This window comes from Heptranchias perlo, chromosome 20 (genome assembly GCF_035084215.1).
Source record: "Heptranchias perlo isolate sHepPer1 chromosome 20, sHepPer1.hap1, whole genome shotgun sequence".
NCBI lineage: Eukaryota > Metazoa > Chordata > Chondrichthyes > Hexanchiformes > Hexanchidae > Heptranchias > Heptranchias perlo.
This window is the reverse complement of record NC_090344.1, coordinates 34674683-34702193: the sequence shown is the minus strand read 5'-3', so window position 1 is coordinate 34702193 and position 27511 is coordinate 34674683. Positions and strand designations below refer to the sequence as shown.

Here is a 27511-nt window from a genome sequence, read left to right as displayed (position 1 = left end):
GATAGAGATAGATTATATAGAGAGAGAGAGAGATTATTGATAGAGAGATAGATTATAGATAGAGAGAGGTATATTAAGAGGGATTTGTTATAGATAGAGATAGATTATATAGAGAGAGAGATTATTGATAGAGAGATAGATTATAGATAGAGATAGATTATAAATAGAGAGAGATAGATTAAGAGGGATTTGTTACAGATAGAGATAGATTATAGATAGAGAGAGATAGATTATTGATAGAGAGATAGATTATAGATCGAGGTAGATTATAAATAGAGATAGATTAAGAGGGATTCGTTATAGAGAGGGATAGATTATAGATGGAGAGAGATAGATTAAGAGGGATTCGTTATAGAGAGGGATAGATTATAGATGGAGAGAGATAGATTAAGAGGGATTCGTTATAGAGAGGGATAGATTATAGATGGAGAGAGATAGATTAAGAGGGATTCGTTATAGAGAGGAATAGATTATAGATAGATAGAGATAGATTAAGAGGGATTCGTTATAGAGAGGTATAGATTATAGATAGATAGAGATAGATTAAGAGGGATTCGTTATAGAGAGGGATAAATTATAAATAGAGAGAGATAGATTAAGAGGGATTCGTTATAGAGAGGGATAGATTATAGATAGATAGAGATAGATTAAGAGGGATTCGTTATAGAGAGGGATAGATTATAGATGGAGAGAGATAGATTAAGAGGGATTCATTATAGAGAGGGATAGATTATAGATGGAGAGAGATAGATTAAGAGGGATTTGTTATAGAGAGGGATAGATTATAGATAGATAGAGATAGATTAAGAGGGATTTGTTATAGAGAGGGATAGATTATAGATAGATAGAGATAGATTAGGAGGGATTCGTTATAGAGAGGGATAGATTATAGATAGATAGAGATAGATTAAGAGGGATTCATTATAGAGAGGGATAGATTATAGATGGAGAGAGATAGATTAAGAGGGATTCGTTATAGAGAGGGATAGATTATAGATAGATAGAGATAGATTAAGAGGGATTCATTATAGAGAGGGATAGATTTTCGATGGAGAGAGATAGATTAAGAGGGATTCGTTATAGAGAGGGATAGATTATAGATGGAGAGAGATAGATTAAGAGGGATTCGTTATAGAGAGGGATAGATTATAGATAGATAGAGATAGATTAAGAGGGATTCATTATAGAGAGGGATAGATTATAGATGGAGAGAGATAGATTAAGAGGGATTCGTTATAGAGAGGGATAGATTATAGATAGATAGAGATAGATTAAGAGGGATTCATTATAGAGAGGGATAGATTTTCGATGGAGAGAGATAGATTAAGAGGGATTCGTTATAGAGAGGGATAGATTATAGATGGAGAGAGATAGATTAAGAGGGATTCGTTATAGAGAGGGATAGATTATAGATGGAGAGAGATAGATTAAGAGGGATTCGTTATAGAGAGGGATAGATTTTCGATGGAGAGAGATAGATTAAGAGGGATTCATTATAGAGAGGGATAGATTATAGATGGAGAGAGATGGATGGTAGATAGAGAAGGATGATGACGGATTTCATGAAATACACAACGGGTCAGTCAACCACCAAAAAAACAGATGAACATTTTGGGTGTGGACCCTTCATCAGAATTGAAGACTTTTCATTTATAGAGCTTTGTATCACACGTCCCAGAAACATCAAAAAAACCCTCACATCCAATGAGTTACTTTGAGTGCAGTTAATCTGCATGTAAATGTAGCAAGTATTTTGTGCCAAGCAAGACCTACAAACAGCAATAGGATAGATGGCGAGTTTATCTGTTTCTTTTGGTGGTGTCGGTTGTGGGAGCAATAATGGTCGAGATATCTAGGTAACTCCCTACTCTTCCTCAAATAGAGTCACAGGATTCTTAATAACCACCTGAGGAAGCAGCCGGGAAAGAAGGAGCCACCAACAATGCAGCACTCCCTCGGTACTGCACTGGGAGTGTCAGCCTCGAGGGATGCACTGAGGATGGGTGCGGCCGCCGCAAAGGCCCTGTGGGGAAAGGCAACCGTTTAGAGCCTTCCCGACATTGTAAACCGAGGGGCTGCAATCAGGGAAAAACCCCCTCGGGCAGAATGTAAAATTCAAATTGCTGTAATGTACCTGTAATGAATCTGAAATGAATCTGGAAGCAATAATCTGTGTTGAGTATGATGCAATGAGACACCCTAGAGTGTCATGAACTGTAATTATGTCCAATGTGTTCATTGAACTGTACTTGACGTAACCTGCAAATTGTATAATCTGTATTGTGTACGTTTGGAAAGTGATATGACAACTGTATTGTATGTACTGCTGCAAATTTTATGAATAAAGTATATTTTTTGAAAAAAAAACTGGGAGTGTCAGCCTCGACTATGTGCTCAAGTCTCCGGAGTGGGGCTTGAACCCATGACTTTCTGACTCAGTGGTGAGAGTGCTACTCACTGAGACAAGGTCAAATATTTAATTTCCTTTGAGTAAAGAATTATTACCCGATATATCCTTTCTACATTCACTGCTTTCCAATTATGCCCTTTAGCTCTGCTTTGAAGGTTTCTTTTTAATTCATTCTCGGGATGTGGGCGTCGCTGGCAAGGCCGGCATTTATAGCCCATCCCTAGTTGCCCCTTGAGAAGGTGGTGGTGAGCCGTCTTCTTGAACCACTGCAGTCTGTGTGGTGAAGGTTCTCCCACAGTGCTGTTAGGTAGGGAGTTCCAGCGACGATGAAGGAACGGTCGATATATTTCCAAGTCGGGATGGTGTGTGTGACTTGGAGGGGAACGTGCAGGTGGTGTTGTTCCCATGTGCCTGCTGCCCTTGTCCTTCTAATTGTAAACAATTTTACAACACCAAGTTATAGTCCAACAAATTTATTTTAAATTCCACAAGCTTTCGGAGGTTTCCTCCTTCCTCAGGTGGTGTGGAAATGAAATTTTCGAATCCTTCGCATTTGAAAATCACAGAACAATGCCTGGTGATTACTGCCCGTTGCCAAGGCAATCACAGTGAGCAGACAGAGAGGTGTCACCTAAAAGGCCACCGAATATACAAACCCCCAACAAAAGAAAAGAGAGAGAGAAGGAAGATAGTCAATGACCCGTTATATTAAAAACAGATAACATTTGTTCGCTGGTGGGGTTACGTGTAGCGTGACATGAACCCATGATCCCGGTTGAGGCCGTCCTCATGGGTGCGGAACTTGGCTATCAATTTCTGCTCGATGATTTTGCGTTGTCGTGTGTCTCGAAGGCCGCCTTGGAGTATGCTTACCCGAAGGTCGGTGGCTGAATGTCCATGACTGCTGAAGTGTTCCCCGACAGGGAGAGAACCCTCCTGTTTGGCAATTGTTGCGCGGTGTCCGTTCATCCGTTGTCGCAGTGTCTGCATGGTCTCGCCAATGTACCATGCTCTGGGGCATCCTTTCCTGCAACGTATGAGGTAGACAACGTTGGCCGAGTCACAGGAGTATGAACCGTGCACCTGGTGGGTGGTGTCCTCTCGTGTGATGGTGGTATCTGTGTCGATGATCTGGCATGTCTTGCAGAGGTTACCGTGGCAGGGTTGTCCTTCTAGGTGGTGGAGGTCGCGGGTTTGGGAGGTGCTGTCGAAGAAGCCTTGGCGAGTTGCTGCAGTGCATCCTGTGGATGGTGCACACTGCAGCCGCGGTGGTGGAGGGAGCGGGTGTTTAAGTGGAGGATGGGCTGCCGATCAAGCAGCAAGCATTGAGTACTGCAAGGGTTAACGACTTATAAACGAGCCCTCTCGATTTCCCGTGGTGGGTTCTGCAAGATCCTTTTTTCTTTTTTAATTTTCTGCGGAAGTGGAAGTGGAGTGGTTCTTATAGTCACATAATATCACCACCTTGCAGTATTTTGCTAGGTTACAGGAAGGGCTCCTGACAATGAGTCAAGTTCTGACATATAAAAAGATCTCAATCGCCGCCTAGGGTTGCCAACTCTGGTTGGACGTATTCCTGGAGGTTTCATCACATGACCTCCCGCCTCCAACTGCCCCGCCCGGTCAAACAGGCTTTTTTTAATCCTTCTCCGATATTTTTATAACTAATAAACGGAAGTGAAGAATGCCCACATTTCTTTCTTTTTAAACGCTGCTATGATTTATCTCCCGGGTTTTTGCTCGCAGCAGCGTCCTGCAGATTAATCTTTAATTCCCGGGGACTCCGAGACGATCCTGGAGGATTGGCGACCCGATCGCTGCCGCGTGCCGCACTGACCGCCGGGCTCCTGCAGCCCTGCGGCGCTTAAAGAGTTAACGGAGTCAAAAGGAACAGGAGCTGAAACTCGACAGGTCATCCCAGCCACCTCCCCCCCCCCCCCCCCCCCAAATCCCCTACCCTCCCTCCCCCCCCCCCTCCCCCCGCCTCCCACGTGTCACTTCCAGAGACTGATCTCCGCTAATTTGTCCCAGGGTGCCCTTTGACCTCCCTTGGTGCAGACCCCCCATCATCCTCGCAAGTGGCAGCTCGCAAGGGTTTGAGTGACAACCGTGCGAATACCTGCAAGGAAATGTCGTTTATACAGCTAGAATATACAAACAGATTGGGCCAAGAGATTTCCTTTATCTAAATACATTCTTTCTGGCTGTCTGTCACCACACAGGCTGTTGATTTGCACTTTGAAGAGGGGCTCCCTTCCTGACTTGAGGGACAGGTGAGATGAAAAGGAATGGTGGGGGGGGGCGGGAGGTTGGGCGTAGCAGTGGGAATTTACAGCACTGCCTGCTGGGTCAAACGGCTGCCATACCTTCTGCAAAGGAGCTTCCATTGCTTCTTCCCATCTCCACCCTCCCCCTTGTCACCAGAACAACTGCCCATCCTCATTGAGCCTGTCAGTTTGGGATTGAAAGTGAATCGTCCGGCAACTGGAATTAAAGGAAGGGTCCCGGGAGCAGGATGATTTAAAGGGGTAGACGGTTTCACTGCAAGAGTGGTGGGTTCCAAATCGCCAAGGGAGGTGAGAGCAGCAGGTCCGGAGCGTGGGGGGTGGCAGAGAACAGGCAGGCTAATCCCTCCCCCCGCCCCCCCACCACTGCACCCCCGCCCCCCCCCACCGCCGCACACAACCATCTGTACCTTGGATTCTCTAACCTAATTTCCCTGACAGGAATCTGACACGCTCCAAATCCATTTTAAACACAACTTCAGACCTTGGTGGTCCGTGAAGCCTTCCCGAAAGAAGTGTGTATCACTCTCACACTCACACACAAACATACACACGCAAACACACACACACTCACACAATGACACATACACACTCAGACACTCACACACACACTGACATACAGACACTCACACTCATACACACTCAATCATATTCACACACGGATACACACAGACATACACTGACACACAGACACTCACTCATACAGACTCACTCATATTCACACACAGATACACACAGACATACACTGACACACAGACACTCACTCATACACACTCACTCATATTCACACACAGATACACAGACATACACTGACACACAGACACTCACACTCATACACACTCACTCATATTCACACACAGACATACACTGACACACAGACACACTCATACAGACTCACTCATATTCACACACAGACATACACTGACACACAGACACTCACACTCATACAGACTCACTCATATTCACACACGGATACACACAGACACTCACACTCATACACTCACACTCATACACACTCACTCATATTCACACACAGACATACACTGACACACAGACACTCACACTCATACAGACTCACTCATATTCACACACGGATACACACACACTGACACACAGACACTCACACTCATACACACTCACTTGTATTCAAACACAGGCACACACACACACTCATGCACACAGACACACACACTCACACACTCGTACAGACACACACACACAATGACACATACACACACTCATATTCACACACAGACACACACGCACACTCACTCTCATATACACACACACACACACAAACACACACACACTCACTCGTACACACACACAGACACACATAATGACATACACACACACTCATACACACTCATATTCACACACAGACACACACACGCACACTCACTCTCATATACACACACACACACACGCACACTCACTCTCATATACACACACACACACACACTCACTCGTACACACACACAGACACACATAATGACATACACACACACTGATACACACTCATATTCACACACAGACACACACATGCACACTCACTCTCATATACATACACACACACTCACACACACACACACACACATACACTCACACACACACACACACACATACACTCACACACACACACATACACTCACACACTCACACACACACACATACACTCACACACACACACACACACATGCACACTCCAAAAAACCTTGCGTTTAGCTTTTGATGAAACATGGTCAGCTGTCGCTCACTCGCTCCTCAGCAACAGCTTCTTGCAATTCGATAACACCCCTCACCACGAGACACCTAAAGCATTTGACGGGGAGGTGGGCAACAAATAGATACTGAGCGGGGGAGAAAAGAGAAACAGAGGGGTTTGGTCAAAGCGAACAGAACCCAGGGCATTTCTGAAGGGAAGGAGGGAGGTTGAAGTGATGGGGAGAGGGTTTGAGAGGACTGGATGTAGTTGCCTGAAGGAGCATCTGCTGACGGTGCAGTAGGGAACAAGGAGGAGTTACGAGTGGATGTAGAAATGTTGAGCTGGAGGAGATCACTGGAGGACAAAAGTCCTAAAGGCAATTGTCTGGGGCATGGGGCAGAAAGACCAGTGTGGCTTGAAGACAACAAGAGTAATGGGGATGTGGGTGAAGACAGTGGCTGTGGCACTTTTAGTGAGTTCTAGCTAGTGGAGGTTGGAAACCAGCAAGAAGAGTGTTGGAGGAATAATGACGGCGATAATTGATTTGGTAGCAGAAGGTGGGGAGATAGGGGTAGAAGTGGGGTCATTGTCTTCAGCCCCCATCATAAACCCCATTCCCTTGTTAGTGATTTCAACCTGTCCCTGGCCATTGTCTCAGGTTCAGCCAGACCCATCACAACTTTTGGGTCCTATTTGACCCCTGAGCTGAACTTCCAACCCCATACCCTCTCAATCCCCTCTGTAACGTCACCCATCTCCGCCCCTGCCTCAGAACATCTGCTGCTGAAACCCTCATCCATGCCTTTGTCAACTTCAGATTCAACTATTCCAATGCTGTCCTGGCTGGACTCCCATCTTCCACCCTCCATAAACCTCAGCTCATCCAAAACTCTGCTGCCTGTAACCTAGCCCGCCCACCCATCACCCCTGTGCTCGCTGACCTATATTGTCTCCTGTCGCTCCGAACTTTATCCTTGTATTTAAATCGCTTCATGGCCTCGCAACCCCCCCACCCCACCATATCTCTCTAACTGCCTCCAGCCTTACAACCCTTCCGAGAACTCTCTGTCCTCTGACTCAGTCCTCTCGTATATTCCCCCACTCCCTTCACCCGACCATTGGCGGGTGGTGCCTTCAACCACTTAGGCCCCACACTCTGGATTTCTCTCCCTTAACCCCTCTGCCTCTCCACCTCCTTCTCCTCCTTTAAGCCCCTTCGTAAAACCCACCATTTTCACCAAGGTTTTGGTCACCCTTCCTAATATCTCCTTCTTTGGCTGAGGGTCCATTGTTGTCTGATGCCGCCTTTGTGTAGCACTCTGGGGCATTTTTTATGTTATGGGTAAATGCAAGTTACTGTTGTATTTCTTCTCTCACCTGGTAGGGATTGATCCGCAATGAGAGATATTACCTTCCATTGAGCTTCACTTGCACAGGTGCGTGTACGCAGCAGGGCTGATTTTCCAAGTACATGCAGGAAAGTCACGGGCAATGGTCCCACGATATCCTGAGGTGTACAGTCAGCAGATGGTGTTCCTTCTGGCACTCGGTACTTGGAAAAGTACTTTCCAATGTGCACACATGCACGCATGTACACGCACACGCAGATACACACACATGAACATGGGAACAGGAATAGGCCATTCAGCCCTTCGAGCCTGCTCCGTCATTCAGTCAGATCATGGCTGATCCGTATCACATCTCCATTTACCCGCCTTTGGTCCATGATACCCTTGCCTAATAAAAATCTTTCCATCTCAGTCTGGGAAGTTTCAATTGTCGCCCCAGCATCCATAGCCTTTTGGGAGAGAAAATTCCCGATTTTGAAAAGTGCTTCCTGATTTCACTCCTAGCTCTAATTTAAAGATTATGTCCCCTTGTTCTGGATTCCCCCACCAGAGGAAAACACACACACACACACACACACACACCGGACAGGAACTTTGCGATACTAAATCCTCCTGGAAATAAGAAAGACAGACTTGCATTTCCACAGCACCTTTCACAACCTCAGGACGTCCCAAAGCGCTTTACAGCCAATGAAGTACTTTTTAAAGTGTAGTCACTGTTGTAATGTAGGAAACGCAGCAGCAAAATTTGCGCACAGCAAGATCCCACAAACAGCAATGAGATAATGACCAGATCATCTGTTTTAGTGATGTTGGTTGAGGAGTAAATATTGGTCAGGACACCGGGAAGAACTCACCTGCTCTTCTTCAGAATAGTGCCATGGGATCTTTTATGTCCACTCAAGAGGGCAGACAGGGCCTCGGTTTAAAATCTCATCCAAAAGATAGCACCTCCGGCAGTGCAGCACTCCCTCAGCGCCGCACTGGGAGCATTGGCCTAGATTTTGTGCACAAGTCTCTGGAGTGGGACTTGAACCCACGACCTTCTGACTCAGAGGTGAGAATGTTACCCACTGATACCAGGGCATCGCTCCTGCACCAGGATGCCCCCTGTCCTGTGTTAATGGCCTGGGACAGGAAATAGCTGCACTCCTGGGCCTGGAAAGTGCTGGGGGGGTGGGGGGCAGGAGTTGGGTCATTAAAATTGGCTCCAATATTTTTCAAAATGGTTCTAACTGGAGGATATATCGTCATCGGGTTTGATTTACGTGCGGGGAAAGCCGACCTGATAACTGATGTCGTCCTTCAGGGGCTCAGATAAACTTTGTGAGGGATAATAGTTCGAGACAGGTGTGTTGTAAGAATGAAGCCTATAAGATCAGGCGGTGGGAAGGGGGCTGAGGTTGGAGTATTTGGATCAAGCTGCCGCCTGCTAAGTAAGGATTATACTGCTGACGTCGTTCCGTCTTCGACTGACTGCCCCCAAGTTCGGGCAATGGATACGGCAGCCATGGCAACAGGAGCCGTTTCCAGCCTGCCCAGTTGAGTGGGCTTTGGGCCTGACACTGTTCCGATCGGGGACTGCAAATTCCTGAGGAGTGAGTACAATTTCCACAAACACACTCTCCACAGCTTCACCCTTCTTGACATGTGCATCACTGACGTCAAAGACCTATATTCGGTGGAAGGGTAGGGGTGAGTTCGAGCTGCAGTCACACAGGCGCCGTGTGCATCTCTCTCCCACCCTCTCTCTCTCTCTCTCGCTGACTCCCTTCTGGACATTCTAGCTGCCCCCCCACCCCCCCATCCCATGCTCCCGACTGTCCGAGCTCCCCCCTCCCTCCTCTCCCCCCTCCCCCCGCCCCCGCGCATGCATTGCTTTCATTTCGGTGTCGTCGTTTGGGGTCACACAGACGGGTGACCTCAAGACGTCAAGGAAGTTATTTGTGTGGCGGACGAAATGTTTTGAAGAGGCACCCCCACCCACCAACAGCCCCGACCCCCCACCCCCAGAGAAAGCCAGTCATTGTCGCTAGGCCTGTCAAGCTTTGTAGTGACCAGACGGTTGAACGAGAGATAGAGATAGAGACAGAGACAGAGAGAGAGAGAGACAGTGAGAGAGATAGAGACAGAGAGTGAGAGAGGGAAAGAGAGCGCGGTAAAGACTGAGAGAGCGAGAGAGAGAGGAGGAAAAGAGTGAGAGATAGATACAGGGAGACAGAGAAAGAGAGAGAGAGAGCAAGAAAGAGACAGAGAGAGAGAGAGAGAGAGACAGAGACAGAGAGAAAGAGCAAGAGAGAGAAAGACAGACAGAGACAAAGAGCAAGAGAGAGACAGAGAGAGAGAGAGCAAGAAAGACACAGAGAGAGAGAGACAGAGAGAAAGAGCAAGAGAGAGACAGAGAGAGAAAAAGAGAGCGCGATAAAGACTGAGAGAGCGAGAGAGAGGGAGACACATAGAGAGAGAGAGAGGAAAAGAGAGAGAGATAGATGCAGAGAGACAAAGAAAGAGAGAGAGACAGACAGACAGAGAGAGAAGGAGGCAGAGAGAAAGAGCAAGAGAGAGACAGAGAGAGAGAGAGAGAGAGAGACAGAGACAGAGAGTGACAGAGAGAGAGAGAGAGACAGAGACAGAGAGTGACAGAGCTTAGCCACAACTGTTTTAAGAGTCCAATGGAGATAATATAGTTGTCGTGGCCCCTGTTCCCTTTTTTGAGCCAATCCCTACTGGTGATCTGAGATTTTTTCCTTTGACTAGCGTTTCCATTTTGTGCGGCTCTCGCAACATATCTTCTATTTTAGACTGGCCCAGGTATTTGTCAGGAATCCCATCGAGGAAGCTCTTTGATCCCAGGGAATGAGCCGGAGTGACCGCATTCCCTGAAACAAAATAAAGCAATGTTCTCTTTTGAGACCTCCTCCCCCGCCCCCACTTTTTAAGGGGAGGGAGGGCCCACCTCCCATTCCTGGCCCCTTTGCCTCTCGGTCTCTCACGTCTAATCAGCAACCCCCCATCCCCCCCACCCCGTATAAAATATGGCGTTCCTACCTGCTCTGGGGGCGAAACGGTGGATAATTAGGAGACGGCGGCTGGGAGGTGGGGACTATTCCCCTTTTCTTTGGGGCTTTCAGACTGTCGCATCCCCTCCGATGATAAAAGGACCCATTCTGGAGCACCGGGGGACAGCTCCACCTCCCACTAACAATTTTGTGACTGTGCGAGCAAGAGTGAGCGGCCATATTTCATTCAGAGGGTGGCTGGGCAGAAGGGAAACATGGAGGCCCATTAGCAGCTGTGCATTCCTGTCAATAGTTCAAAGTCAGTTGGAGACGGCTTCAAATTATGTGGGATCCAATTGCTTTTTTTTTTCTGACTGCTTGTAGAGTCTTTGGAGTTACGTGAAATTTACAGAGCCCTTGATCTACGCTGACAATCCTGGTGCAGTACTGAGGGGATGCTGCACTGTCGGAAGTGCCGTTTTTCAGATGAGACCTCTGCCCTCTCAGGTGGACGTAAAAGATCCCAAGGAACTATTTCAAAGAAGAGCAGGGGACTTCTCCCCGGTGTCCTGGGCCAATATTTATCCCTCAACCAACGTCACTGAAGCAGATGATCTGGCCGTTATCACATTGCTGTTTGTGGGATCATGCTGTGCACAGATTGGCTGCCATGTTTCTTACATTACAACAGCGACTACACTACAATAGGCTTCAAAGCGCATTGGGGCATCCTGAGGTCATGAAAGGTGCTACATAAATGCAAGTTCTTTCTTCTTTCTTTTCCTGATTTATATAGCGCCTCTAACGTAGAAAACACCCCATGTGCTTCATAGAAGGGAGGAGAGAGTGTGTGGCAGGGTTGGGAGAGGTGACCCAAAAGCTTGGTCAAAAAAATAAGAAGATTTTTTAAAGGAGGAGGGAGAGGCGGAGGGGGCTGCATAAGATGCCAGAGGACTGGAGAGTGAAGGAGAGGATGGAAGGCTGGGATAGGGAGGGCTGAGGCCTTGGAGTCAGCAAATGTCAACTTATTCTGTTGACAGTGAAAAAAAGAGCAGGAATCAGATTGTGTAGATTTGGATTGATGTACTGGTATCTTGAATGCACCTGGTGCTATACCCCCATCCCAACCTTCACCCTCCACCCCTCCATCTCCACCCACAAATTAAAACAGGAAGAATTTAAGCATAATACTAGGCGTCAGGACTTAGCAGAAGGTGACTTAAGGTCGCTTGTTGTGGATCCTTAAGCTATACCTGTGGAATTTCTAGTAAATACCTGTGGCCTGACCCTGTGAGACAGTCATTACATGGTGACAAAAATCCACAGTCATTTCTCATCTTGGCCCCTGGCAAGACTGCAGATGGACTCAGGCCCTATCTCCATGACTGAACAGGTGAATGAGAATCTGCAAGTGCTAAAGAATGGATGATCCCAAGCAGGGCAGGTAGTGTAAAGTGATAGTGGATCAAAGGGAGGTTTGTGTGTGTCAGGTGCTTGTGGTATTTTTTGAAATAGATGAACTTCAAACCTACTGTTGGTGATAACAGTGGATGAACAGCAGCAATGACATCATCAACAGCAACATCAACATGAGCAGGCAACATCAACATCTGTAACAGCAGCATAGAAACATCAACATCGGCAATAGTACCAATAAGATGAGCAGCAGCATCAACATCTGTAACAGCAGCATAGAAACAACATCATCATCAATACCTGCAACATCAGCATAGAAACATCAACATCGGCAACAGCACCAATAAGATGAGCAGCAACATCAACATCTGTAACAGCAGCATAGAAACAACATCAACAGCAACATCAACATCTGTAACAGCAGCATAAAAACAACATCAACAGTAACATCAACAATAGCACCAATAACATGAGCAGCAAAAAGGGCATAAACAACAGTAGGAACATCAACTACAACAGCAACATCGATAGCAATAGCAACAATGGCATCAATGGAATCAACAGCTACAGCTACAGAAACAACAGCATCAGCAAAAGCAACAATAGCATCAACAGCAACAATAGCATCAACAGCAGCAACAATAGAGTCAACAGCAACAATAGAGTCAACAGCAAGAATAGCATCAGCAGCAACAATTGCATCAACAGCAACAATAGCGTCAACAGCAACAATAGCATCAACAGCAACAATAGCATCAACAGCAACAGTAGCATCAGCAGCAACAATAGATTCAGCAGCAACAATAGCATCAACAGCAACAATAGAGTCAACAGCAACAATAGAATCAACAGCAACAATAGCATCAACAGCAACAATAGCATCAACAGCAACAGTAGCATCAGCAGCAACAATAGATTCAGCAGCAACAATAGCATCAACAGCAACAATAGAGTCAACAGCAACAATAGAATCAACAGCAACAATAGCGTCAACAGCAACAATAGCATCAACAGCAACAATAGCATCAACAGCAACAGTAGCATCAGCAGCAACAATAGATTCAGCAGCAACAATAGCATCAACAGCAACAATAGAGTCAACAGCAACAATAGAATCAACAGCAACAATAGCATCAACAGCAACAATAGCATCAACAGCAACAATAGCATCAACAGCAACAATAGCAGCAGCAGCAGCAACAATAGAGTCAACAGCAACAATAGAGTCAACAGCAAGAATAGCATCAGCAGCAACAATTGCATCAACAGCAACAATAGCGTCAACAGCAACAATAGCATCAACAGCAACAATAGCATCAACAGCAACAGTAGCATCAGCAGCAACAATAGATTCAGCAGCAACAATAGCATCAACAGCAACAATAGAGTCAACAGCAACAATAGAATCAACAGCAACAATAGCATCAACAGCAACAATAGCATCAACAGCAACAGTAGCATCAGCAGCAACAATAGATTCAGCAGCAACAATAGCATCAACAGCAACAATAGAGTCAACAGCAACAATAGAATCAACAGCAACAATAGCGTCAACAGCAACAATAGCATCAACAGCAACAATAGCATCAACAGCAACAGTAGCATCAGCAGCAACAATAGATTCAGCAGCAACAATAGCATCAACAGCAACAATAGAGTCAACAGCAACAATAGAATCAACAGCAACAATAGCATCAACAGCAACAATAGAATCAACAGCAACAATAGCATCAACAGCAACAATAGCATCAACAGCAACAGTAGCATCAGCAGCAACAATAGATTCAGCAGCAACAATAGCATCAACAGCAACAATAGAATCAACAGCAACAATAGCATCAGCAGCAACAATCGCATCAACAGCAACAATAGCATCAACAGCAACAATAGAGTCAACAGCAACAATAGAATCATCAGCAGCAACAATAGCATCAGCAGCAACAATAGCATCAGCAGCAACAATAACATCAACAGCAACAATTGCATCAGCAGCAACAATAGAATCAGCAGCAACAATAGCATCAACAGCAACAATAGCATCAACAGCAACAATAGAATCAACAGCAACAATAGCATCAGCAGCAACAATAGAATCAGCAGCAACAATAGCATCAGCAGCAACAATAGCATCAACAGCAACAATAGAATCAACAGCAACAATAGCATCAACAGCAACAATAGAATCAACAGCAACAATAGCATCAGCAGCAACAATAGAATCAGCAGCAACAATAGCATCAGCAGCAACAATAGCAACAGCAGCAATAATAGAATCAACAGCAACAATAGCATCAGCAGCAATAATAGCATCAGCAGAGTTGGGCGGAGATGACTAAAGGTGAGTTAATGGCGCAGAGTCTGTACATTAGCATTAAGAAGAGGTGGCCAGTATATTTGATTCAGGTGATGGAACTGCTCCTAATCCTGGCTTCACCACGATGGATGGCTGATATCAGAGTTACAAAGTTTTGAGAAAAATCTGCAAATTCTGACAAAACAAATATGTGCAGGACTTAGGCCCCTCTGTGGCGCCATGTTGAATGCACTGGATGTTAAGATGCTCAGCTGTACCCAGGTTTCATCACTGGTCTGTGCCAATCTCAGGTGGTGTGGTGGTAGGCTGCTACACTTGACCACATATCACTAGAATGGGCAAACCAGGACCATTGGTCCTGATCGTAATCAGTAATCTCTGCTGAAAGTGTGTGGATACTAGGCTAGGGCAGGGTTGGGCCAGCTGTGATGGCTCCTGAGGTCAATCATAATACATTGTGCGTTACATGGTATAAGATGCCAGTCTTTGTAAAACTTATTGTCAGACTCACCATGAGCAATGCTATGGAAGACCCCGGACATGATACTTCAGCACAGACAGAAAACAATCTTTAAAAGAGAAAGAGAAAGAACGTCAGTCATTGACCTGTAGATTGAAATTTACCATTACAATTGCTCTCTCATCGAACCTAGCTGTTGATAAATAGCTCCAATTATTAGATTTGATCTATTTAGAGCACAGGAACATAGGAATAGGAGAAGGCCATTCAGTCCCTCAAGACTGTTCCGCCATACAATTAGATCAAGGCTGATCTGTCTCTTAACTCCCTCTACCCACCTTGGTTCCGTAACTCTTAATACCCTTGCCTAACAAAAATCTATCAATCTCAGTTTTGACATTTTCAATTGACCCCCAGTCTCAACAGCTTTTTGGGGGACAGAGTTCCAGATTTCCACTATCCTTTGTGTGAAGAAGTGCCTCCTGACATCACCCCTGAATGGCCTAGCTCTAATTTTAAGGTTAGACCCCCTTGATCTGGGACTCCCTCACCAGAGGAAATAGTTTCTCTCTATCTGCCCTGTCGAATCCTTTGATCATCATAAAAACCTCAATTAGATCACCCCTTAATCTCCTATACTCAAGGGTAATGGCCCTAAAGGGACAGGCCAGATTGGCAGATGACCATCACAACCATACTCCAGATCCAAGTCTACCAGGGAACAATGCCATGGGAGATCTACTAGCAAAAGTGGAGGCAAGTGTCAAATTGACGTAGAAAATTATCCACTTAACAAATTAGAAGATACTCATTTTGCAACGTTGAGTTGCCAGGGAAATGTAATTCTTAAACCAAGACAACATTTTGGCCGTTTGGTTGTTAATCTGATAGGCCAGATCTCTAGAACTTGCCTGATTTTCAATCCATTGATTTCAGCGGCATTGGACGCTGTACACCTCATTTCCTTTTGCGACTTTGAAAGCTAGAAACTATAGTTGATAATATTAGGCAGACTCTCAACGCAGTGATATGATGTTCCTCTGTTTGCTAATCTAATGGCGGCATCAACCCCTTTAAAATAATATGGGGAATGGTAGTCTAGTGGTTATGGTACTGGACCAGTAACACAGAGAGTTCAAATCCCACCGGGGCGAGCTGTGAAAATTAATTCAATGAATCTGGTAATCTGTGACCAGAAAAAAATGACCATGAAAGCAGCTGGATTGTTGTAAAAACCCAACTGGTTCATTAATATCCTTCAGGGAAGGGAACCTGCCACTTCGAATCATACAGCACAGAAGGAGGCCATTCGGCCCATAGTTCCTGTGCCAGCTCTTTGAAAGAATTATCCAATTAGTCCCACTCTCCTGTTTTTTCCCCGTAGTCCTGCAAATTTTTCCTTTTCAAGTATTTATCCAATTCCCTTTTGAAAGTTACTATTGAATCTGCTTCCACCGCCCTTTCAGGCAGTGCATTCCAGATCATAACAACTGGCTGCCTAAAACAATTACTCCTCATCTCCCCTCTGGTTCTTCTACCTGATCTGGGCTACATTCCTGAGTCAATGCTCTCTGAAGCGACTTAGCAAGACTCTCAATTTCTGGGAAACTAGGAAAACGGTTAATAAATGTGACCTTGCCAATGTCACCCACATCCTAAGAATAAATAATTAGGTTAGTGTCATACAAATGTGTTAAGTGTTTGCTCACTAATATCACCAACGGTAACTTGGATATTGGGAGGAGGCGCTGAGAGCAATGGGATAGATTTTGTGAAATTGTGCTCTTGGCATGGGGTCCCGTGGGCTCGGAATGCCAGTTGGAATATCGGGCACTGGGGTTAATGCACTCGTTTTGCTGCCCACCCTAGTTTTCAACCGTCAATTTTAATTTCAATGGGTTGAAAATCGGGAGGGGGGGGGCGGGGGGGCATGGAATGGACATGCTGGCCGCTGTACTCGATATTCCCATTAGCATTTCTTGGCGTGCGAATCTCTGTCGGGAGTGCTAATTTGGAAAGTCTACCCCATAGTCTATAAGAGCTGCATTGACAGGGATACTTGACATTCTTAATAGCTGACCCCTCTGCTCAAGCTAAGCACTGCACCTCCATCGATGTTAATGCAGCCCCCTTGTATTGAAGCTCAAAATTGTGTCTTGGAACATAGGAACACGAGTAGGCTGTTCAGCCCATCGAGCCTGTTCCGCCATTCAATTAGATCATGGCTGGTCTGTACCTCAACTCCATTTACCCGCCTTTGATCCATATTCCTTGATATCCTTACCTAATAAAAATCGATCAACAACTTGCATTTACGCAGCGCCTTTAACGTAGTAAAACGACCCAAGGCGCTTCACAGGAGCGTTATCAGACAAAATCTGACACCAAGCCACAAGGAGATATTAGGACAGGTGACCAAGAGCTTGATCAAAGAGGTAGGTTTTAAGGAACGTCTTAAAGGAGTTGAGAGAGTTGGGAGGGAATTCCAGAGCTCAGGGCCGAGACAGCTGAAGGCACGGCCGCCAATGGTGGGGCGAAGGAAGTGGGAGATGTGCAAGAAGCCAGAATTGGAGGAGCGCAGAGATCTCGGAAGGTTGTAGGGCTGGAGGAGGTTACAGAGATAGTGATCAATCTCAGTCTTGAAAATTTCAATTGACCCCCAGCATCCTACATGCTTTTGGGGGAGAACATCTGAACTGATTTCCTCCAATTTGGCACTGGCTTTCCACTAACTCCGACCAAACATTTGGTCACTCCTGTCAGTTGTCCCTTTACCGGCTCAGTGTCTGTTTTCCATACAGCCTCTTGGGATGTTTTTTTTAAGGGAAGAAAACCGAAGCAGGAGAGAGGGGAAAAAAAAGGCCTAAAGAAAAGTTTCATTCAGTCGGAATTCTTTGTGACAGTCTGATTTTTAAATTGTAAACAATTTTACAACACCAAGTTATAGTCCAGCAATTTTATTTTAAATTCACAAGCTTTCGGAGGCTTCCTCCTTCCTCAGGTAAATGTATTTTTAAAAGTATGATTTTTAAAAGTAGAGGAGAGCTGTCTTTGTATGAATGTGGATTGGGGCCCTATCTCTCCTGGATTGCCAATGCTGTATCCATCCTGTGCCAGCAGATCATCGCGCCCACTCCCCTTCCCTCCCCTCCACCTGTAATGTATAATTAAAAGGATTTTTTAATCAATCGGTTGGTCTCCTTTAAGTTAGGCTTGAAGGAAAAGTTCATCCAATTACTCTTGATTGTGTTATTGGCCAAGCAGCTGGGTTCTCAACACTGTCACCCCTTTTGATAAAAGTTTGATGTTAATTCCCATTACTTAAGCTGATAAGAAGAAATGAATGAGGCATGTTACAAATGTTTTGTGTGTCTGCACTTAGGAGCTGCTGCATAATAATGATGAGTAAACACACAGTCTACCGGTCATTAGTGGATGGGTATTGTTTCTGTGCGTTGAGATTTATTCATGTATTTACAGTGTAGCTGTGTATTGATAGTGTGACCTAGAGAGACTTCCCCTGGCTTTGAAAGCTCGTGTCTACGGTTGTGAACTGGCACCAGGGAAAAATCACCCGTGAAAGCTGCTTGCTGGATTGTCCTAAAAACCCAACCGGTTCACTGATGTCCTTCAGGGAAGGGAACCTGCCACCTCTACCTGGGCTTAGGCTACACGTAACTCCAGTCCCACAATTTGTGTAGTTGACTCTTAATGCCCTCTCTGACTTGGCCTAGCAAGCCAGTTCATAGAATCGTACAGCGCAGAAGGAGGCCAGTCAGCCCATCATGTCTGTGCTGGCTCTTTGAAAGAGCTATCCAATTTGTCCCACTTCTCCTGCTCTTTCCCCCGTAGCCCTGAAAATGTTTCCCTTTTCAAGTATTTATCCAATTCCCCTTTTGAAAGTTCCTATTGAGTCTGATTCCACCGCCCTTTCAGGCAGCGCATTCCAGGTCATAACAACTCGCTGCGTTTAAAAAAACGGGTCTTCGCCTCCCCTCTGATTCCTTTGCCAATTAACTTAAATCTGTCCTTTGGTTACTGACCCTCCTGCCAGTGGAAACGGTTTCTCCTTATTTACTCTATCAAAACCCCAAATAAGTTGTAATGCAATTCCTATCTAGTGGAAGAACAAGGCCTGCAACCACTTTCTCAGGGCAACTAGAGATGGGCAATGAATACCAGCCTTGCCAGCGATGCCCGCATCCCAAGAACAAATTTGAGAAATTAACCCCTTTCACACCGTACAGCTATCATAGGTCAGACAGCGATCTCAAGGCAACTTCACATGTCTTCCAACCTCAAACCAGTTAATAAATTAAACCTTCCAGAATACATAATAGGTAAACGATTTTTTGAAGCCCTTATGCCTCAAAGTCACCTGAAGCTCGATCTACCTGCAATGACTTGAATCACCTGTATTTCGGAGTTCAGGCTATTTAAATGGCCCAGATGCTCGCCCAGGACAGGCCAGCCCCCTAGTAGGGTCTAGCACGTGGAAGTGAGGCAGGAAAATCTGCCTGAGCAGGCCTGAGGCACAATCCCCTCCAAGGACAGCAGCCAGAAGGTCTCCAGCACCGATCACTGGCCCAATGACCCGGATCTACCTTTGGGTTTTGTTTGTTTGCTGCAGCTCCTTCCAATCCCCCAGTTGGGAAGGGGCTCAGCGCAGGGCCTGAGTCTACTCCTTTTGGGCGCCTTCGAAATGGACGCCCTTCAAAATGGACACCCTTCAAACTGGCAATCGAACAGGAAAATGAGATAGGAAGGCTGGGAGCGTTCCCCTCCCACTTCATTTACATAAGAACATAAGAACATAAGAAATTGGAGCAGGAGTAGGCCAATTGGCCCCTCGAGCCTGCTCCGCCATTCAATAAGATCATGGCTGATCTGATCCCAACCACAAATCTAAAGAACACAAGAAGTAGGAGCAGGACCCGGGCCCTCTCCGCCACCCACAGGGCATTGACCGATCCGAACTCAGCTTCATGTCCAATTTCCTGCCCGCTCCCCATAACCCCTAATTCCCTTTACTTCTAGAAAACTGTCTATTTCTGTTTTAAATTTATTTAATGATGTAGCTTCCACAGCTTCCTGGGGCAGCAAATTCCACAGACCTACCACCCTCTGAGTGAAGAAGTTTCTCCTCATCTCAGTTTTGAAAGAGCAGCCCCTTATTCTAAGATTATGCCCCCTCGTTCTAGTTTCACCCATCCTTGGGAACATCCTTACTGCATCCACCCGATCAAGCCCCTTCACAATCTTATATGTTTCAATAAGATCGCCTCTCATTCTTCTGAACTCCAATGAGTAGAGTCCCAATCTACTCAACCTCTCCTCATATGTCCGCCCCCTTAATTTAAATGACTGCCCTTAGCCTCTGCTCCCCACTCAAGAGAAGTCCTGGAAATCCCAGGACAACGGATGGGCTGCGGAGTCCTGATACCACGGGTCTCTGCCCCGTTTTTCACGTGCTTTGCGTGCAAGGAATGATGTCAAGTGGAAACTGGGACGAGGGAGAACCTGCAAGATTCTTGGGACTAGGCTACCGATACTTTGCAGAGATCAAGGTCGGCCACATTTTGAGGAGGAAATTGGCAGGACTGTACAAATCCTGTGGCCACTTTCTGCTGGGAGGATGGCAAGTGAACTTTAACCTCCTTGCATCAGAGGGGTGGAGAATGATCTACAGCCCATGTCCACCCTGGACAAAGCCCCACACTCCCTTCGCCCCATCCTCCCCTGCGCAAAGGCCCCCGATACTCCTTGCCCTCTCTGAGCTCCATTGGCTCCCCGAGCCCCAGTCAGTTCACTTCAAAATTCTTATCCTTGCTCTCAGATCCCTCCATAACCTCACCCTGCCCTACCATTGTGATCTCCTCTTGTGGAGATGTTAAGCCATTTAAAATGAAGGGGTTAAGGCATCCATTAAAATGGTGGACAGAGACCTAGCATACAAGTGAGTTCAGTGTTTGTCCTCTATTACCAAGAAAGACTTACATTTATATAGAGCCTTTCATGTCCTCAGGATGTCCCAAAGCACTTTACAGCCAATGAAGTACTTTTGAAGTGTAGTCCCTGTTGTAATGCAGGGAAACCCAGGAACTAATTTGCACACAGCAAGATCCCACAAACAGCAATGTGATAATGACCAGATCATCTGTTTTATTGATGTTGGTTGAGGGATAAATATTGTACAGAACACCGGGGGAGAACTCCCCTGCTCTTCCGTGGGATATTTTACGTCCACCCATGAGGGCAGACGGGGCCTCGGTTTAATGTCTCATCTGAAAGACGGCACGTCTGACAGTGCAGCACTCCCTCAGTACTACACTGGGAGTGTCAGCCTGGATTTTATGCTCAAGTCTCTGGAGTGGGACTTGAACCCACGAATGTCTGACTCAGAGGTGAGAGTGCTACCACTTAGCCAAGGCTGACACTTGAGTGATTTCCAGATTCATCATTTTGGATCAGGCTTACAAAAGGTTTTCACTCATGCATTTTACTTGATGTTAACCCAAAGACTGCAGGTACTCTTCCCTCTTAACAACAACAACTTGCGTTTATATAGCGCCTTTAACGTAGTAAAACGTTCACAGCAGCGTAATCAGACAAAAATTGACACCGAGCCACGTAAGGAGATATTAGGACAGGTGACCAAAAGCTTGGTCAAATAAATAGGTTTTAAGGAGTGTCTTAAAGGAGGAGGTGGAGAGACGGAGAGGTTCAGGGAGGGAATTCCAGAGTTTGGGGCCTAGGCAGCTGAAGGCACGGCCGCCAATGGTGGGGCGATGAAAATCGGGGATGCGCAAGAGGCCGGAATTGGATGAATTAAAGGCAAACTGTTGTCCCACCTCTTGCTGAAGAGGAACTGTGTAATAGTTGGAGCAGCTGACAGCTCAAGCTACATCCGGTGACTGAGTGACACCTGACAAAAAGGCGGGTGTGGCAGAACCCACAGTAACGGTAGCCGTGAGCAACTATCTCAGCTGAACTGGCTCAGAGGGTCATGGGTTCGATCCTTACCGCAGGACCTGAGCACGTAATCTAGGCTGACACTTCAGCATTGCGGTGCTGCTTGAGTTCCTAACTGGCCATTCATCTTGTTGCTGCTTATGGGATCTTGCTGTGGGCTAAATAGCTGCCATACTTGCCTGCATAACCGTCACTGCACTTCACAGTGCCCTACTGTGTGTGGAGTGTTTCAGAGAAGTGCGGAGATGCCTGATATCAATGCGAGCCTTTCTTTAACTTCTCCATCGATGCCATTTTTGGCTACCCTGGTTTTTTAAAATATTTTTTTTTTGAATTTACACTACGTCAATATCATGCACTTATGCAGCACCTTTAGAGAAGAAAGAAAGAATGAAAGAAATTAAGAAAGAAAGAATTGCTTTGATAGAGCGGCCTTGCACGTCTCAGGATGTCGCAAAGTGCTTTACAGCCAATGAAGTACTTTTGGAGTGTAGTCACTGTTGTAATGCAGGAAACGCAGCAGCCAATTTGCGCACAGCAAGCTCCCACAAATGTGATAATGACCAGATCATCTGTTTTTGTGGTATTAGTTGAGGGATAAATATTGGCCAGGACACCAGGGAGAACTCCCCTGCTCTTCTTCAAAATAGTGCCGTGGGATCTTTTACGTCCACCTCAGAGGGGTGGAGGGGCCTCGGTTTAACGTCTCATCCAAAAGGCGGCACCTCCAACAGTGCAGCACTCCCTCAGTACTGCACTGGGAAAGTCAGCCTGGATTTTGTGCCAAAGTTCTCTGGAGTGGGACTATGGACCCACGACCGTCTGACTCAGAGGGCAAGAGTGCTGCCCGCTGAGCCACGGCTGACAAAGCTGAGAAAGCTTCACAGAGGAGAAACTGGATGCCGGGGCAGCCATAGAAGAATGTGGGGAGGTGACTGAAAGCACAGGTGACGAGGTAGGGTTTGAGGAGTTGGGGGGGGGGGTGAGGGGGGGGGGGTGGGGGGAGAGGTAGGAAAGGGAAGGGAGTTGCAAGAGTGTAGGGCCGGGACAGCTGAAGGTGCTGCCGCCAACGGACACGAGGAAGGAGGAGGGCTTGATGAGCGGAGGCCAGCTTTGGACGACTAAAGAGCACTGTTGAGATGTAGCCATGATGTGGAGGTGCCGGTGATGGACTGGGGTGGACAAATGACAGGAGTTGCACAACACCAGGTTATAGTCCAACAGTTATATCCTGGACTATAACCTGGCGTTGTGCAACTCCTTACATTTGTTGAGATGTAGGGTTGGAGGAGGCTGCAGAGGCAAGGCAGGGCGAGGCCATGGAGGGATTTGTAAATGAGGACTTGGATTTTAACTTCAATGCCATTGGCGATCGGAGATGTCTGGGGTGGGGCGAGGGGGATGGGCAAGCAGCATGGAATAGGATGCAGGTGGCGGAGTCTTGGATGAGTGTGGGGTGTGTAGGGCAAAGTTCAGTGAGGAGGATGCTGGAGAGGTCGAGTCCGGAGGTAATGAAAGCCTTTTCGAGGGTTTCCCCACATTACAACAGTGACTGCACTTCGAAAAGTACTTCATTGGCTGCAAAGCGCTTTGGGGCATCCTGAGGCCGTGCAAGGCGCTATATAAATGCAAACCCTTCTTTTACTGCGGCAGTGGAGGTGAGGGGCGGAGGCAGGCGATACTGCGAAGGTGCGGGATCGGAGACCCAGCTCGGTTTCAGAAAGGGCAGAAAGGTATTCCAGCCTGAGCGAACAGACGGAGGGGGAGTGGATGGAGGATGAAATTAGGGGCAAACTAACATGGGGGGGCGGGGTTTAATCCATTAAGCCCTACAAATTGCTTCGACCTTTTTTAATTCACAATCTGCCACACCATTTAGTGATTAAAAACAAAATGCCTGTGCTGACATTTCAAGGTGAACTCTCCTTAACACCGTTAATGAGTTTCAACCTTGTGATAACTGACTGAAATGGAAAAAAGGGACATGACTGCTCGGGCACTTGGCAAGCACTTACTGAGGGCAGTTCTCAGTGAATTGGTATCAGGACAGTCATTAGCCCTCCACAGGAGCCAGTAGCCAAGAGGCTTTTAATTCAACAAGTGACAGAGACAGAGACTGTATCTCCCTAGTGTCCACCTCCCCCCACACACACACACACACACACACACCCACCACCACCCCCCTCCCTCCCTCCTCCTCCCTTGCACTCTATCTCTCCAGTTCCTCCTACTTCTCTTCAAACCATCCCCTGCCAGCCTAGGGGACAGATTCACCTCTCTCATCAATGGAGTAAATGCAAGAAGAGGCCAAATCTGGACAGCTTAAAAAAGAACTTTCTATTCAAGGACACGGGACTTCCTCTGCCATTTGTCACCGTGGGCAAGATGAGATTGCAGCTTCACTCAGCTCCGGATCCCACAAATAACGGCGAGACAGTGAGCAAAGCCAAGGCAAAATCCTAATAAAATGCACAGTTGATGCGTGAGGGATTCGATTTGAAGATTAGAACAAAGTGCAACGATTTGTTTTTACATATATATATATATATATACATTTGGAATTTGCACCCTTCCTCTTTGTTGCAAGGAAAAGCATTTAATTCCCAGGTTCCAGAACCATTGCTGGACGTTTCTGACTGGGTTGCAGTCAGTTGCAGGCTGCATTAAAGGCGCAGGGTTCCTTCACCACCACCTACTCGCCCCCCCCCCCCCCGCCCCCTCCTCCCTTCCCCGGGCCTCTGTCGAATTACTGTCGGCGTACAGGAAAAAAAAAAGGCAGTCTGCGAAACCCTCGGCTTAAGGAGTCACTGAGAACAGCAAATACACGATAGCATCAGCTATGCATCCGTTAGGGTCTCGGTATATTTATCTGTAAGAGCTTCTCTTTCATTTAAAGATGCATTTGCAATAAGCAGTTCTGCAGTAACTTAAATATAATTTATTATATATAGAGAGATATTTGAAAATGTGGTCAGATTTTTAATATTTATATATATTTTGCCATTATTTCTGTGACAGATGCCTCCAGTTCTTATTGCTGTGCTTCCAAGCCCAGGTAAGTGTATGATATACTTTATTATAATTTATAATTATCTGAGATATTGGTCATTTTTAAGGAAGTTAGAATTATTTAAAGTGACAGTGCCCTTTCTGATGTCGCATGTTGACTGCATTGCTTAAGAATGTGCTGTCTCTTTAAAGCCCTTGAACTTTTAAGCCATATTTAACTTTTACAAAGAAAGCTTAAAGTTCCTCCTTTTTTCCGTGCAATGTGAAAGTCGCTAGGAGGAGATTAACTCCCTGGATTTTTGCTGGAGAAAGTTTGAGCTTGCGTTTATACAGTGCCTAACCTCGAGATTGCCCCAAAGCGACTCGGTGGTGGGATTACCTCGGAGCGAGGTGACTGTCGTTACGTGGGCGGGCGCGGACGCCATTTTGGGCACGGCGAGGATCCTGCGAATAGCGAGTTCGCCCGCAGGCGGGAGAGAAAGAGAGAAAGAAAATGAATAAATGGGAAGAGTTGTGGGGTGGGGTGGGGGGAGAAAAGCAACTTTGCCGAAACGACGAGCTAAATCTTTTCAGCCTTCAGCGTTACCCGGCTAACGGGCAGAAAATCACGGGTGTGAGGCAAGGGTCTGAATTCCCCATACGTGCTTCCGGTGTGTAGAGATATGCACCAGGAGCACGGACGATTTACTTCAGGCTTTTTATTTGTGTGAAAACTGATGCATTTATGAATGGGGGTTGGTGGGGGGAGGGTTGGGGGAAAGCCTGCTGATCTATAAAGGGGTCGGATTAATATTAGCCAGAGTCTCCCAGTTAACCTCCTGTCTGCCGGCAGATTCGTAGGAACAGTGGCATCGATTCTATTTAAAGGGCATTGTTTTAAGAACGCATTTTCAAACGGGCAAGACAGGCATTGACCTAATGACTTAGCGGGGAATTCTCTACACATTACCCTCAGTTATAATTATGTTGGTCAAAGTTACTTGAACACATCGTGAATTAAGAATTAATCTTTTCTTTAAAAATTCATGTGTATCTGCACAAAGGGGAAAAATCGGTCAGTAGTTTAACAAAAAAGGTATTGGAAGTGTCTATCTTTAAACCGCTTTTTAACCAGATCTAATTAATCTAATCTAATCATGTTTAACACATGATCATAATATGGGCAATGGGAGAGTGTCTGGTGATTATATCCACAGTATTCGCGTTAGACAGGTACTACTTTATGCCTTACGCATTAAAGAATTTTTCTCAATGCTTTATGCCTCCGGAAGTGTTATATTAAACAAGTAATTTATTCTAATTGGACTTATTCAAAGAAAAAGTTGCATTTATACAACGCTTTTCATTGTCCTCAAGATGTCCCAAAGCGCTTTACAGCCAATGAAGTAATTTTGAAGTTGTAGTCACTGTTGTAATGTAGGAAACACAGCAGCCAATTTGGTGCACAGCAAGATCCCACAAACAGCAATGTGATAATGATCAGATAATCCGATTTAGTGATGTTGGTTGAGGGATAAATATTGGCCAGGACTACCAGGGAGAACTTCCCTATACTTCTTCAAACAGTGCTGTGGGATCTTTTGCATCCGCCTGAGAGGGCGGACAGGCCCTTGGTTTGACGTTTCATCAGAAAGATGTCTCCTCTGACAATGCAGCACTCCCTCAGCACTGCACTGGAATGTCAGCCTAGATTTTGTGCTCAAGTCTCTGGTGGGACTTGAACCCACAAACTGCTGCTATCAGAGGTGAGAGTGCTACCCACTGAGCCACAGCTGACACCTAATAGCTGCAGCATGCATTTGGGGTGGGTTTGCGAAGAAAATGTAGTTCTCAGCAATTCCCTTCCAATCATCTCCCCATATCATTGATGCTACCTCCATCCCTGGTGCCCATCGCATACCCTACCCCTTCACCCTCCCACTACCCATTCCCTTTCTTACCACTCCCATCACTCCCTACACTACCCTTACCTCCTCCCCTCTCCCTCCTAGCTTCCTTTTTGATCTGTTGTCCTCAGAGGCCTTGTTTGCTTTCAAAATTCAACTTAAAAAAAATATCAAATTAGAATGAGGTAAAAACAAACTTGCCTGTCTGCCTTTCTCTCCATTTATGACTGTTTGTCTCTCTCTCTCTGATACCAGTCTCTTTCTCCCTCTCTCTCACACCCCTCTCTATCTCTTTCTCCCCATGTGTAATAACAGACTGTCACTTTTTTCCCTCACACACACACCACCTCTCTTTTAAAAAGAAACACTCAAGATAAATTTGACCTCTGTAAAGTTTTTTGAAATTTTCCTCTTGTTTTTCAAAATTATTTGACTCACAGAAAAGAAAACCAGAGTATAAAAAGGAAGCGTCCGATTCGCTATCGCCTGTTTTGCGATGTTTTGGGGGATGAATTTCACTCCCCAAAGAATAATTCAATGGATAAATTTAATCATGTTGTTGTGAAATATGCAATTTTTAAAAAAAATGTTGTTTAAACCCTTATTTTAGACAATAGAAATTCCTGGTACTGAAGAAAAATTGGTGCATGAAAAAATATTCAGAAAGCATTATGAATGATAGAGAGCAGATATGAGTGTGTGCATA

At 45.9% G+C, this 27511-nt stretch overlaps 2 protein-coding genes across 2 annotated transcripts in view; both read left to right on the top strand.

Annotated features, from left to right (window-relative positions):
- The first annotated feature begins 12633 nt into the window (after positions 1-12633).
- On the top strand, positions 12634-14496 carry LOC137336024 (GATA zinc finger domain-containing protein 14-like). Its single transcript, XM_068001527.1, has one exon. The coding sequence runs from the start codon at positions 12634-12636 to the stop codon at positions 14494-14496; it is 1863 nt and encodes a 620-aa protein (XP_067857628.1).
- A 10203-nt stretch (positions 14497-24699) lies between these two features.
- The window catches only part of LOC137336113 (fibroblast growth factor 17-like), a 30768-nt gene continuing 27956 nt past the window's right edge, over positions 24700-27511 (top strand). The window contains exons 1-2 of the mRNA XM_068001601.1: positions 24700-24781; positions 24929-24965. Of these exons, the coding sequence (XP_067857702.1) occupies positions 24750-24781; positions 24929-24965 (69 nt within the window). The 5' untranslated portion in view covers positions 24700-24749. The remainder of the gene's footprint in view (positions 24782-24928; positions 24966-27511) is intronic.

Bases quoted from the DNA above. Each gene is read 5' to 3' on its own strand.
- LOC137336024 (XM_068001527.1), top strand. From the start codon at position 12,634: ATGAGCAGCAAAAAGGGCATAAACAACAGTAGGAACATCAACTACAAC.